Genomic DNA, 13,633 nt, shown 5'->3' with positions numbered 1-13,633 from the left:
ATTTTGATAGTTGATACGAATGGGAACATTGTCTCGTTGAACAATTGTTCTTGTGTCTTCTCTTTCGGTACTTGTGAAGTTTAGTTAGTTGTTTACAACGTTACAGTTAATTGTTTTCGACAAGTATACTCGCCATGAAGAAATGGCGATATTTAGCGTCATGACGAGTATACTCGTCATACGTAAGAAGTAGTTACAACTTGCTGTTTAAATTGCATTTTAGTGGAAACAAGATCATATTATAGGAAAAGACTGTATATAGCGCATACAGCGATACATTTTAGAAGGAGTTCGCAACAGCTAACTGACTAAAACCAATGATTCTCTCGTGTAACGGCTTTGGATTGACTCTTTGGAAAAGCAATTTCACTCAACGTGTCCAGACATGATCGGTGGTTTCTTGGAAACAACGAAGTGACGCAGACAATGTGTTCGATTTTATAGTAATTCGCCGTATGGCACTGTAATATACACGAAGCACAGTTTCCAAGGATCTCGCGGAGAATCTTTCGCGAGTCACTGCGAGTTCCTCTTCGCACGACGTCCGCCAAGTTTCATTTCGACGAGCCAGCCAAGTTATTCGTACGAGCAGCGAGAAAAAATTAATCAACGTGCTCCTGCTGCCTAGCAAACAACCGAAGCTCTTTGATAAGCTGATAATCGGCAGCAACACAGATAACAAAAATAAAAGGGGAAAGGAAAAAAGAGAAATGCCGCGGGCTTGATGGATTATGTCCGCTCGACGCGTGACATATCGGCCTCTTTGTGTCCAGGCGTCGATAAATAATTCTTCAGTTTCCGTTAACCCAGATTGAAAAGCCGTGCCGCGGAACGCGTCGCGGCCTCGCGATTGTTAATATTTAATAGGTGTCGTCAAACACAACGACGCCCAACGTCCGGAATTAATTCGTTGGCTGACTTTCCGTTTGCCCAGGCTACGTCACCGGCCTCCGTAGCAACCTTCTGGAATTATTAATTGGCCCTCAGATATAGATCCGCGGCTCTATTCTCGCGTCAAAGGTCATCGTAACGTCGCTTCCGACGGATTTTTGTGAGACCTACAAATTGCACGACTCTCCCATTAGAAATAGCAAGTTTTCGACGGGTCTTCGTTTCAGTGATCCAAAATAGCAGTGGAAATATTTCTTGGAGGAGATTGATCGGGTGGAAATGAATTTTTATTTGAATCGAAGCTAGTTATCGATAGATTTCATACGAAATGAAAAGTAGTAATTTTTTTTATCGTTTTAATTGGGCATAACCGTTGTAAACGATCGAAACTTAACCATCGTCGATAAATAATTTTATTTTATTTATCAGCATGCAATATAAACGATCAGAATTTTTGTTTTTTGATTACCAGTAATCATTGTCGATAGCCTGAATTTTATTTTGCTTATAGATTACCATTATCCATGATGAAACATTTTTTTAGTTATCTTCGGTCGATATCGACGACAAAATTTCTTCTAATTACATTCGACTATTGTTAATCGTTATTGACAATACTGATAATTAGTACTCATTGACAACGTAAAAGGATGTAATTATAAAGGTTATTTATTAAGCAAAAAAAAATGGTATGAAAATGTACGAGACGAAGATATTTTAGAACAATACTTCTATTAACAAAAATTGTATTGTTAATGTCGCACTGCGATATCTTTCATCCTATTCTTTGTTTCATATATTTTCGCTTTTTTCGTTAATAAATGGATTTTATAATTAAGCTTTTTCACGTTTGTCCATGAAAATGAACTAATTATCAGCAATGCTAATAACAATTGAAAACAGCCGAATCTGAGCAGAATAAATTTTCTCTGATGATAATGATTATCACTAAACAAAAATAAATTTCGGACCATCGATAATGGCTACTGATAACCAAAGAAAAATTATGCTCGTTTATATAGAATACTGGCAACCAAAATTAAATTTCCAGCATCGATAATGATTATTAGCAAAGAAAATAAAATTCTCGTCATCGATAATGATTGCCTTGTAATCAAATAAATTTTATTCATTCGCAATGGCCATCCGCAATTAAATTTTTCTAATTAAACATATCAACTCTTATACCATAAATTTAAAAATTTGTCTTATAACAATTACGATATCCGCTTTATATATTATTATGCCATATTATTTATTTATTGCTTTATACCTTATCTATATATTAATTATATTATACTTTACAGTTTATATTATAGTTTACGTTATACAGTCGTCGAGTATTAGAGAAAAGACCAGGCGTTTTCGACGCTTCCTGTGGAAGCGCTTCATCTTCGTGCAACCTTTTAGGACACGTGACATTCTTTCGCTTTTTGCTCCACTTTTGCTCTACTCAGGCTTCGAATCCAAACGCGAATACCAAATGCAATTTTAAGCAACCGCGATATTCAACGTGGTCTTAAATAACTTAGCAGGGGAATAGTAGACAAACTTCTGAGAAAATTTCTTCGGATACGTTGAGAATCTGAAGAAATTTTGCCGCAAAAGCAATCTGCTAACGTATATAGAAATTATAACGAAGTTATATAGAATAAATTATATAGTATCGATCTGAAAGAAATAATTAACACAGTTCCCCTAAATATCCTGACTTACCAATATTGGCTTGGCAACTAAGTGATTGCGGCTTCTGTCAATACCACCTAACGGCAAAATCCGCAATCACTTAGTTGCCGTGCCAATATAACGAGCAATCAGCTGTTCAAATATTTTGACGATCCCTGCGAAGTTTATACGTTCGCGATAAATATCTGCTAACTTCTACGTACATTGTCCAATTTGTTAGAAATTTTATCAGCATCGTGAGTGACAGTCGTAACGCGTTATAGCGCGAGTGAAATTTCCGAATGTTTCCTATAACGTACGTAACGTGTCCATAAAACGTTGCTACGAGCGTTCGCGAGTAAATGTCTCGACTAATCCGAAGGAATAAAAAATCCGTAAGAATATTTCGAAGAGCGGAGCGAACGACGGTTTCAGGTTGTTGGATTTACTCAGCCAGGTGTTGCGGTCTCTGGCTGCAGAGTGAAATATCAAACGGCGCGTCCGCGGAACTCCGAATGGAAATAAGAAAATAAGGAAACTGAAAATTTATCTGCCGATGAAAATCGTCGATTCCTATTCCCTTTAGCATAGACTCGCGCCACGACCATCTTAAATCTCGATAAATTTATCTTGCCCCACCCTTCTCGCGTAGACTTTGATTTACGAGCGAATAATCCTACCAGGATGAAATATCGTTCGATTCTTATCCCATTAAGTGAGCCGCCCTCGCCGAATGGCTGCGTTTAATTTATTTATAGAGACGTCGCGAGAAACCTTGTATCATCCTAATGCAGCCGATATCTTCGCGTCCGTTGAAACGTTGCAAAGGCCTAAATAGCTAGCTGATAGAGGCGCAGGTCAGGCGACCGGGTTTCGTAGGATTTGGGGTCGTAGGGAACTGGATAATAATGCTGTTACGTCCGGTGACTCTCTACGGTCGAGGCGTCCACCAGCTATGCATATAGAATTAAACGGGTCGCAATAATCCTAAGGCAACGCCATAAAACGAGGTTTTCTGATTTATCCTTAAGTCCGTCAATTGGCATAAAACATCTTCTAGTCAAGAGGTTCCTTATGGTTATTGCTCCATCAGGTAAAAACGTGGCTTTTCCCATGTTTCCCAGGATTCCACCCACAAGCGACTAGTAGTGGGGCGATCACCACCGAACGAGAGTTTTCCTTTGCAACAGCATCGTCGCCGGACTTCACTGATTCATCGTCTTTAGAACAGTCGACATCCCCTGACCGGGTTTCCACCCATCAATCATTCACCTACTTCTCTTATACCTTACGCAACAGCGTAACTATCTTCTCTACAAAGTTGTTGGAAATATACAGGGTGGTTGGTAACTGGTGGTACAAGCGGCAAGGGGGTGATTCTACGCGAAAAAAGAAGTCGAAAATATAGAATAACAATTTTTCGTTCGAGGCTTTGTTTTCGAGAAAATCGACTTTGAATTTTCGCTCGGTACGCGTGCGCTTTATTTAAAATGTGGCGGTGCACCGTCTTGTTGAAAAATTAAACTTCCTCTAGTTCTCAGCGGGACATCTTCTAATAATTCCGGTAGTTTGTTTTGTTATCAACATAACGTCGATCGAGACAACGATCTACAGTCAGATCCGTTCTAACGAGACGCGATAAAATGCACGCGTACCGAGCGAAAATTCAAAGTGGATTTTCTCGAAAACAAAGCCTCGAACGAAAAATTGTTATTCTATATTTTCGACTTCTTTTTTCGCGTAGAATCACCCCCTTGTCGCTTGTACCACCTGTTACCAACCACCCTGTATATATTATAATCTGTTAACCTCAGTGTTATACTTGTAGCGGCACTCCACACCAACTAGAGTCACACGATGGCAGCGCAGTGGTTAGGTTACGAACGTTAGGGACCCTTCAAATCCCAGCACCCGTAGTCCGATTTTTCTTTCACGATACAAAAATGAGAAGAAAAGCAGGTACGCCAGCAGCGACATCTATACCAGCAGCGACATCTACATCAGCAGCAGAACCTATCTCGGCCTCTACACTGGCAGTAGCACTATGCCACAACAAACTACTATAACTATACCTCTACTAATTACTACTACTCAACAAACTACACCTCATACTAATTCAACCATCCCTATTATCCTAATCGAAATAAGGGATCGATCTGTTCGTGGCGTCGATTAGCTAATCGTAGCGAGAATTTACGACTCCCGTTGACGCGCTTCCTCGCGATCGCGTCTCTCCGCGACTGGTCGAATAAACAAACGCAGCTTGGTAAAATCGTGTGCCGAGCGAAGAGAAATGCGTACAGGGCAAACAAGGCGACGATCGATAGTTTCATTTCGTTAAGAGGCAAATTGATCGTCGTCGATGGTTCATAGGCTCGACCACGTTGCCAACTTCTTGCTGGCAGCTTCTCGCACGGTTGCGAATATATCTGGAAAATTCTGACCATGTGGACCTTCTACTATCTGCTATCTTCTATTTCTGTAGAAACACGCAGGACAATTTCTATGAATTTTTCACCACCTCCGTGAGCAGTTTGTTATTTCTGCAACGTGAAATTCCACGTACACGCGTCAGGATTCAGGATGGTGTATGGTTGATTGCTTGCTAAATCAGCTTCGAGAAAGTCTCGTCCGATTGGAATTATATGCCGTTTCCTCGAGGGAGAAAAATATTCTCGAAAGTACGGTACTATCCGCATAAATAATCAGAGCCGTGCAACAGCCAGGACAATTAACCGGAGATGCAGCTATTCATAAATTACCTGCTGTTATCCGAGACTGACTTAGTTCGCAGGATACCGACAAATTTCTAACTAAACCGCAGATTTCCGTAGGAAATATTTTCATAAAGCCAACCGAACAAATAGCATCCAAGTAGAAATTTATTTCATCCGCTGAATAATATCAAAAGTATACTATATACGTTGAATATTTCGCGTATTTTCCTCATGCTGTGCTCATTTCTGCCACTTTAACTTGCCTCGCGAAATGTACAAAAATCCTGCATTCGTAAGTTCTTCAGACAATATGAAATACCAATGGCGAATAACACGGAACAAACGGTTGCTCGTTTGCCATTTAAATCACCGAGGAGGAGCAACTCGTTTGACCAAAAATGCTATTTGCTAACCTCTTCGTTTCATGCTAGCAATTTTCAGGACACGTGCGTTTCCACGCAAATCATTGCTATACAAATACTGCAGAGTTTCCGTGTTATTTGCTCGTGAAATTGTTCCACGGTTACACGTTTAACTGTTTCGCAGTTGAGAAAAACTCAGCCAAATAAGCTGTGCTCCTCAACGTCGATATGTTTATGTCTGTTACGGCTTTTACGCTAACTTACCCCGAATAGGCAAACTTGGAGAAGTAGAGTATCATCCTCAAGGACAGGTCTCGTTCCTTTTCCGTGTACTCGAGGGTCAAGTTGAGAGGATGGCCGAACACGTACTCCACCTCGTCGCCGTGCATCACTCCCATCCACTCACCCCATAGGTTGGTGCTGGTCCTCTGAAACACACAGCAGCTCGGTTATACCCGCGTTAAACGCGCTCGTTCAAATACGTTGCCGGGGTTGTCGTCATGTATCAGGCCTCCTCCACCTCCTCCTGCCCCTTCCTGTCTCCCACTCTCTCTCAGCGTTTCGTGCCAACCCCATAGATCGACCCTCGTCTCTTCGCTGACGCGATATCGCGTTGCTATTAACCGCTGGCCATCCCGCAGTTTGTCAGTTTTCATTTCAGCCGTGCCACTTGCTCGCTGGAAACGGCCTCTCGCCGGGAAATTGATTCCTACCGAGCGGAAAAAAAGAGGGAAAAAAGAAAAGAAGAAAAAAAAAAGGGGGAACTTCGGCGTATTTTGCAAAACGCAGTTTCGCAAATGGGCGAAACTATTTTTTATTCTCGCGTTCGGTCGACGGGATTATCGGAGAAAAGCGGCGGAACGTAGAACGAGACTTTGTTATCGAAATGCAGGCGAGTTACGCGAGAGGAGGACGCGGATTTTGGCGAAATTTACGTCGAATGTTTGTCGTTGTGTGAAATAAAAGATTCTGAAAACGCGTGTTAATGTGGTTGGCTCGGATAATTCACGTGCGAATGGAGCGTAACGTTAAGTAAGAGAAATTAACAAAGGGATTGGAATTTTTCACACCTTGTTCGAACAAATAATTTCTGATAAATATTCGTCGCGTACGAGTTCAAAGGAAATTTTTCCCTACGTCCCCTGGAGACGCCACAAAAAGTTTATGTGCAACCATCAACTTTGATGGTCCCTTCAATGTGGACGATGGTCGATATAAAAAAATACGTGTCAAATATTTTTTTGAGATCTCCCATACATGTAAATGGCATGAAAATCATCAAACTCGTAAAACAAGTTACGTTAGGTTTGTGTTAAGTAACGCACATAGACAGAGAAAAGTAACGGAGTCGAGCTGACGCACGGAGGAGCGAGACAGTTTCGCTACGAGGGATTCGTCGAGTGATCGCGTGAATATTTATGGCATCGCTTTCGTCGTTGTAATAATGTTGCTTTCGTGGCCAATACGATATTGGCGGAAACAATTCGGAAACGATATATTTTTCAATAATGCAACGAACATTTTTTCGAAATATATCGCGCTGCTTTTCTGGCCGGAAGTAACGTTACGAACCGAGAGCTTGCTGAACTCGACACTGACATCGTTGAAATACGCCGGTCCTCTCAGAAAACATGGATATCGATGGAAATTTTTTGACGCTCCAAAACGAAACTCCGACCTAACGCAGACCTAACCTAGATACCATTAGGTCAGCAACCCATATTCGCCTCTTCCTGTAATAATGCAAACAGGTTACCCAGTTATCAGACAGGATTAAAAGATGGATGATTTAACGCGGGAAGAAAAATTGTGAGAAGAGAAAACAGCCAGCCTTTCGAAGCAATATACGCGGAATTAGAGAAATGTAAGGAAAATTGAAACGGGAATGCTGAGAATGGCTGAGCAGTCTATCAACTACCACTACCTTGAAGAATTTCTTTTATGGATTTATGCCAGTTGTCTGTTTCTTCTTAGCTGTCATAATAATTCGGGTGATTGTATAGCACGAAATTATGCAAACTCTAAATTAAAAAAAAGAAGGAATATATATATATATCTATATAAATATATAACATGTAAAATAAATATATTATATGAATATATATATTATGTTTGGCTACAGGTGCCGGAAAATGTAAGAGGAGATTCTTGAAGCTGAAATAAGACGAACATCAAGAATAAAAAAATTGCGTTTTCTGCTTTGTTTTTCAGTTATTGACAGTTAAAAATTGGCTAAAATGTCCCTACACGCGAGCAAACCTCCTTACACGAACGAAAGGAGGTCAGCCTAAGCAGCGGGGCGCACAGTGATCCTCAAACCGAACATGGGCGGCAGCTTACTTCGTACAGGTCGTAGAAAAGAAAACCACGATATTCAGATACGTAAATCCCGCGCGACGTTTTGCGAAAGAAATGGTAGATCAAATATTAAACCTGCTTACTCATGGAAATCCGTAAAAGTATATAGAAAACCGCCCTATGAAATTATATACACACCATATAGTTTGCAGCATATTTGTTTGCATGATGCCATTAACCTATTCTCTTTCTTTTATTAAATGTACGTGTAAATATGATTTAAACTATATCGCGTTTGGTCTCATTTTAATCAGAAAAATCTCACGACACACGTTGGTCAAAGTTTAACTAAGAAATAACCAAAAATAAGAAAGTTTCATCGTTGTCTCATCATGAATAATTGCTACTTTTTTCATGTACGACTGAATTCGGATCAGGTTACGTTATTCAGCTGTCAAAATTCGCCATATTTCAAACGGTATATTACGATCCCCTGGGAACAGGCAACCAGCCCCACTAGTGAGGATGACGACCGGTCAATTAAGGGGGAAAAAGAGGCGGCCATTTACGGACACACTATCGTAGTTGTAAGGTTAATTAAGAATAAAGATGAAGGGAGGAAAATTGCGCGGTATTACGCGAAGAATAAGTATTAAGAGTATTCGAAACGACTGAGACGCAGCCAGGTGTCTACTCGAGACAGAAATTATTCTAATATAGTAGCTACACTGAAATACAGAGTCTTTAGAGGATCAACGGAGCGTCAGCAGCCTGTGGAAACCGGCGAAGCTTCTTGTCCCGAGACACATCTCGCGTTATGGTTATCGTCTCGATCCCGCCTAGGTTCTAGCCTAGGGAAAATTAAGGCCCGACCCGGAATCGTTGGTAATTGAACGTTCGTCCTCGTGAATAGCGTCTCCCGGTAACGTACAATACCGGCTCGTTCCTAACTTTCGTCCCCTTCCTTTGCCAGAAGCCTCCATCATCCTCCGTAATTCAAAGTTACGCGGAAATTTCGCGTTTACTCGGTCGCATCTCTCTTCTTCGTCGAGGTCTTCCTACAGTTACGACGCCAGCTTTTAATCCGCGTTTAAATCTGTTCAGCTTGAACTGATTTCAGAGTTCTGCGCGAATTCTTTCCAGCAAGTTCACAATGGCAAGGTCGCAAGCCCGGGTGCACATCTTTCGAACGTGGAATTAACGAAGGCGTTGATTAATCTGGCGCGATCGAATCTTACAAACTGACGTCTGCATTCACCGCGACGTTACAAGAATTAATTAGGCGTACTTTTCTCCTTTAACTTCCACGTCCCTGCCATCGTTAAGCGTCGTTCACACTGTGACGAGCCGCTTTATTGCCGAATAGGTAAACTCCGCGAGATAGAAAGTGGAGAAAATTGATGAAATTGTATAAGAAAAGCGTCGATCTGATGCTGACATTTCCAAGATTTCCAAAGTGTCGAACGTTTCGAAAATTTAGAGAAGCGGAGTAAACCAGTTTGGCCTTTGAACGTCCCGCGTTGGAAAATACACCGTGTCCTTCATCTCCACATTTTTATACGAAGAATCCTCATCGAGTAATCAGACGACGATAACCGTGCAGAGTTAAGAATATTCAACGTGGAATGAAGGTACGCGCAATATTGTTTCGTTATGGATAAATTGTGTTGCTAAGAGCAGAAGAGAGAAATATGTACTGGCTGTGTTGGAACTTGGTTCGTTATCGGATGACGATTATAAACAGCAATGGCTGGGCTGTATTATATCGGTGCAGGTCGTTGGCAAACACGGTAGATCCGCGTTCCCGTTGCAAACACTGCGATTTAAACAACCCCCGCCTCTACCCACTGTGTTTGCTCTCCCTTATCGATGATTAACAGATTCACGGTGCAGCAATTTCAAAAATACAGCGAGCGTTCCGCCTATAAAAAGAGGAACACCCGTTATTTGATTATAAGGAATGGGCCATAGATACGAAGAGATACATCGATGTTTTAGAATTTTAGCCTGCGGCACGTCATAGAACGCTTAATCAAATTTGTGCAACGAAGATTGCTGACGTAGCGTCAAATTGGGATGCTCGTTCCGTTGCGTAGGAATTTGAAAAATAAGAAAAAATGATACGAGCGGATAGATGGAAATAAATCGATCGATACAAAGTAGTCTAAGATCTTCTATTTTCTGGGATCTCGGCATTGGTCCCTGCAGCGGACATCGTCAACAACAGTTGATCAAATTTGTGACAGCAAGAGACGATCCACGCAGTTGCAAATTCGGATACTCGTTCCGCGGTCTACGACTTGGGAAAACAAGAAAGACGATACAAGTCGATGGAAATAAAGTAGCTAAAATAGCGAGCTAAACTAAGCTGCAATTCTCGAATCGTATTTTCAAGGATTGTCGAATTTGAATTTTCCTTTCGCTTATCGTAGCGTAGATTTTTTTTTTTTTTATCGAAACAGACGAGAAGCACGCGTGATAAATTTCTAGAGCTAGAGAGATTTCTAGAAACATAGAAATTTCTAGAAACGCCAGAAGTACGCGTAGCGCGTACTCTTGAATCCGTAGACTGACGTCACGGTATCTGCCGGATTTGAGTACAATACGCGAGCAACGATGTGTTATTTATACGAAACCTCGCCAATTCTGTGTCAATTAAGGATCAGTTGGTAATTCGGTCTGACCTCTAATTCGGGATTGAATTAAATTTCATGAAACACGGCCCCCTATCGATCGGCCCGGTTCGAGATCCTATTGTGTCGGTTTTCTCCTCGTCTGTCCTTTTTAGAAGTTCGTTGGGACGTCGTATTATGCACGGATTTCCAGTTATTTCCGGCGAATCCGGCCGGGATTTAAGAATACACTCGACTAAATCAATAAATGGCCCAGTTGATAAGACGGCTTCCGTCAGAAGATACAATAAAACCGCGGCTCTTCCGCCTCTTCTCGTCTCCCCCGTGCCGAAATATAACGAAATCCGGCGAGATCGAATCCCGAGCAGCCAGTTTCCCTTATTGGCTTCTCCAAACCTCTATTTCTGTCGTTCTGGTTGCACATCTATTTACACGTTTATTTACCCAATCAGTTCTTTTGTCCAGCCTCGACACAGTAATTATTATTATTACTATCGTAGTTGTTCTTGTTGTTGTTGTTCTTGTCGTTGTTCCTGCTGTTGTTCTTGTCGTTGTTCTTGTGGTTGTTCTTGTCATTGTTCATTTTGTTGTTCTTGTCGTTGTTCTTGTTGCTGTTGCTCTTGTGGTTGTTCTAGTTATTGTTCTTTTTGTTAATCTTGTTGTTGTTCTTGTCGTTGTTCTTTTGGTTCTTCGTGTTATTGTTATTGCTGTTGTTGTTTTTGCCGCTGTTCCTGTTATTGTTCTTGTCGTTGTTCTTGTTATTGTTATTGTCGTTGTTCTTGTTATTGTTCTTGTCGTTGTTCTTGGCGTTGTTGTTCTTGTTGCTGCTCTTGTCGTTATCCCTACTGTTATTCCTGTCGTTCTTCTTATTGTTGTTCTTTTTATAATACAATACATACATAATGATTACAAAAAGACATAATAATTACGTTATATTCATCGTTACGCGTACATGTACCCCAGGCTAGAATTAAAAAAATGAAAAGAGAGCCGAAGAATTTCCTGAAATTGAAAAATCCGAATAGAAGCGCAGAATATCGCCATAAGAATTGGCTCGTTTCGTAATTCGACCCACGGCTAGTTGGAAAAGGTAACGTGCCTTACAAATAAAATTGTTCTCTGACTTTTTCTGTCTTGGCGGTACGAAAAATCCAATTTGCCTGAAATTTGGACGGTTCAGCCGATCATTGCTAATTACTTGTAACAATTAGCGTTAGATCGATCGTTGGCCTTAGCCAGGGCCGATTCCAACCCTCGTATTTGCTTTTCAATTTTCTCAAGAACGAAGCACCAAAGCGAACAAATTTTATCCCACGTTTTTGTCTTATTTTTCCACCAGCAATTACCTGGTTCTGCGATCAAGAAGATTCCCTAACACCGATAGAATAGAATCGCGTTGCTTCTCGAATAAACCAAATTTTCTAGATCTTCCTTGTGACCAGAAACTTTCGGTTAGTTTAGGTTTTAGTTTGCCTTCAGCAAGATTCCGCTTAGGTTTCCGATCCGCTTGGCCCTACAGCCGCGAAGAACTCCTCCGCGAGTTTCCCAATGACGTTGTTGTCCCGAGAACTTATCGAAAAGCTCGGATCGCTGTTGGCTGAGGACAGAGAAGAGAAACATACGAGTTAGAAGCTACGTTCTCGACTAGATTTTCAATTGGTGGCGTTCTCCACGAAAGCTACGACAAAATACATCAGCAAACGTTCAGGAATTAGAATTTTGTGAAATGATCGCGCCGCCAAGTTTTGCCCAAAAACTTGCATCGTCTCGCATTTTCTGCGCACATGCTCGAGCAAAGTTTAAGGAACGTCTATGCGGAAGTTGATAGAGCGGAGGCGTTAAAGTTGAGAGGTCGATTTTTCGCCGCCCGAGACGTCGACGCGATGCTGCGCTGCTGTTCCAACTGTCGACGGAGAAACATCGTTCCGTTTGCCCTTGGCGACTTGTTCGTCCTCTTCTGCCTCGCAGCTCTTTCAAATGACATTTATTACAGCGATCCATGGTATTTGAAAACTGGCGGAAAAATTGGTTACAGAGGGTAATGGTCGAGGAATAATGTTTTCGAAAGGAAGAAAGAAAATTATTTCGTTGGAATTTCACGAGTCTGTTGCAACGAGGCGAAATTATTAATCAACCAAGAAATACATATACAATTGCATAATTTCTGACAATTTCATGGGATTTTCTATTAATGCGAAACGTAATTACTCAACCGTATGTTGGTAAATATTCATCGTTTGTCTGAAGTAACCTGTAGCGTATAGCTGACTACTGAATTTTACGATTGCTTATTACGAGTATAATGCATAATTATTCAACCGAATGTTGATAAATATTTATCGTCTGCCTGAAGTAACTTGTAGCGTATTACTGAATTTTCAAATTGTTTGTTAAATATGTTCCATTCTTGTTTAAAGTCTGCAAGAACAGGCTAATTGTAGTTTTTGAAACGAATTGTAAAAAGCTACCGTTTCAAACCTTATTTCGACAGACCAACAACACTGACAAACTACAACGTTGTACTGCTACTACTATTACATTTTCCTATATTTTATAACAAATATTTGTCTTCTAACAAAAAAAAAAAAAAAAAAATAAAAATATTCTGTCACCGATATAACAATAAATCTGTGTACACATCTAGGTCAGAGAGACAATCGAACTTGATTTCTGTTGTTAGATTGCCGTCACATTACGTTGGAAAGGGAAACGAGCTCCGGAGGAGGGAAGCTGCGAACACGGCGTTGTCATAATGACAGTCGTTTTTGTTCGGTAAACGTCGTTAATTTTAACGATCCTTAAAATTACAAAGGCAACAGTGGAAGGACAGGCTGGGGTGGGGCCGAAGATCGACCAAAGGGAAGCCCAGGGGCGAGCATAATGACACGACGATCGATAATGCTCAACGGAACTCGATGGACGCCAGGAATTTCGTTACGCTGCTTTAATAAACGCCGTCGAACGACATTTCTTAATTAACTTGGCCGCGTTTCACCGCACGCCGTGTTAAAATCCTGCTGCTGCCCTTTATTCCTCTGCGAGACGAGCTATTCGAACGAACAGTTTT

At 41.1% G+C, this 13,633-nt stretch overlaps 1 protein-coding gene across 1 annotated transcript in view; it reads right to left on the bottom strand.

Moving 5' to 3' along the window:
* Nucleotides 1-13,633, bottom strand: part of LOC126874652 (acetylcholinesterase-like) — a 153,981-nt gene that overhangs the window by 23,894 nt on the left and 116,454 nt on the right. The window contains exon 4 of the mRNA XM_050636953.1: nt 5,900-6,063. Within this exon, the coding sequence (XP_050492910.1) occupies nt 5,900-6,063 (164 nt within the window). The remainder of the gene's footprint in view (nt 1-5,899; nt 6,064-13,633) is intronic.

This window comes from Bombus huntii, chromosome 16, assembly GCF_024542735.1.
Source record: "Bombus huntii isolate Logan2020A chromosome 16, iyBomHunt1.1, whole genome shotgun sequence".
Lineage (NCBI taxonomy): Eukaryota > Metazoa > Arthropoda > Insecta > Hymenoptera > Apidae > Bombus > Bombus huntii.
The sequence above is the reverse complement of the archived record's forward strand: the minus strand, read 5'-3'. Positions and strand labels throughout refer to the sequence as shown.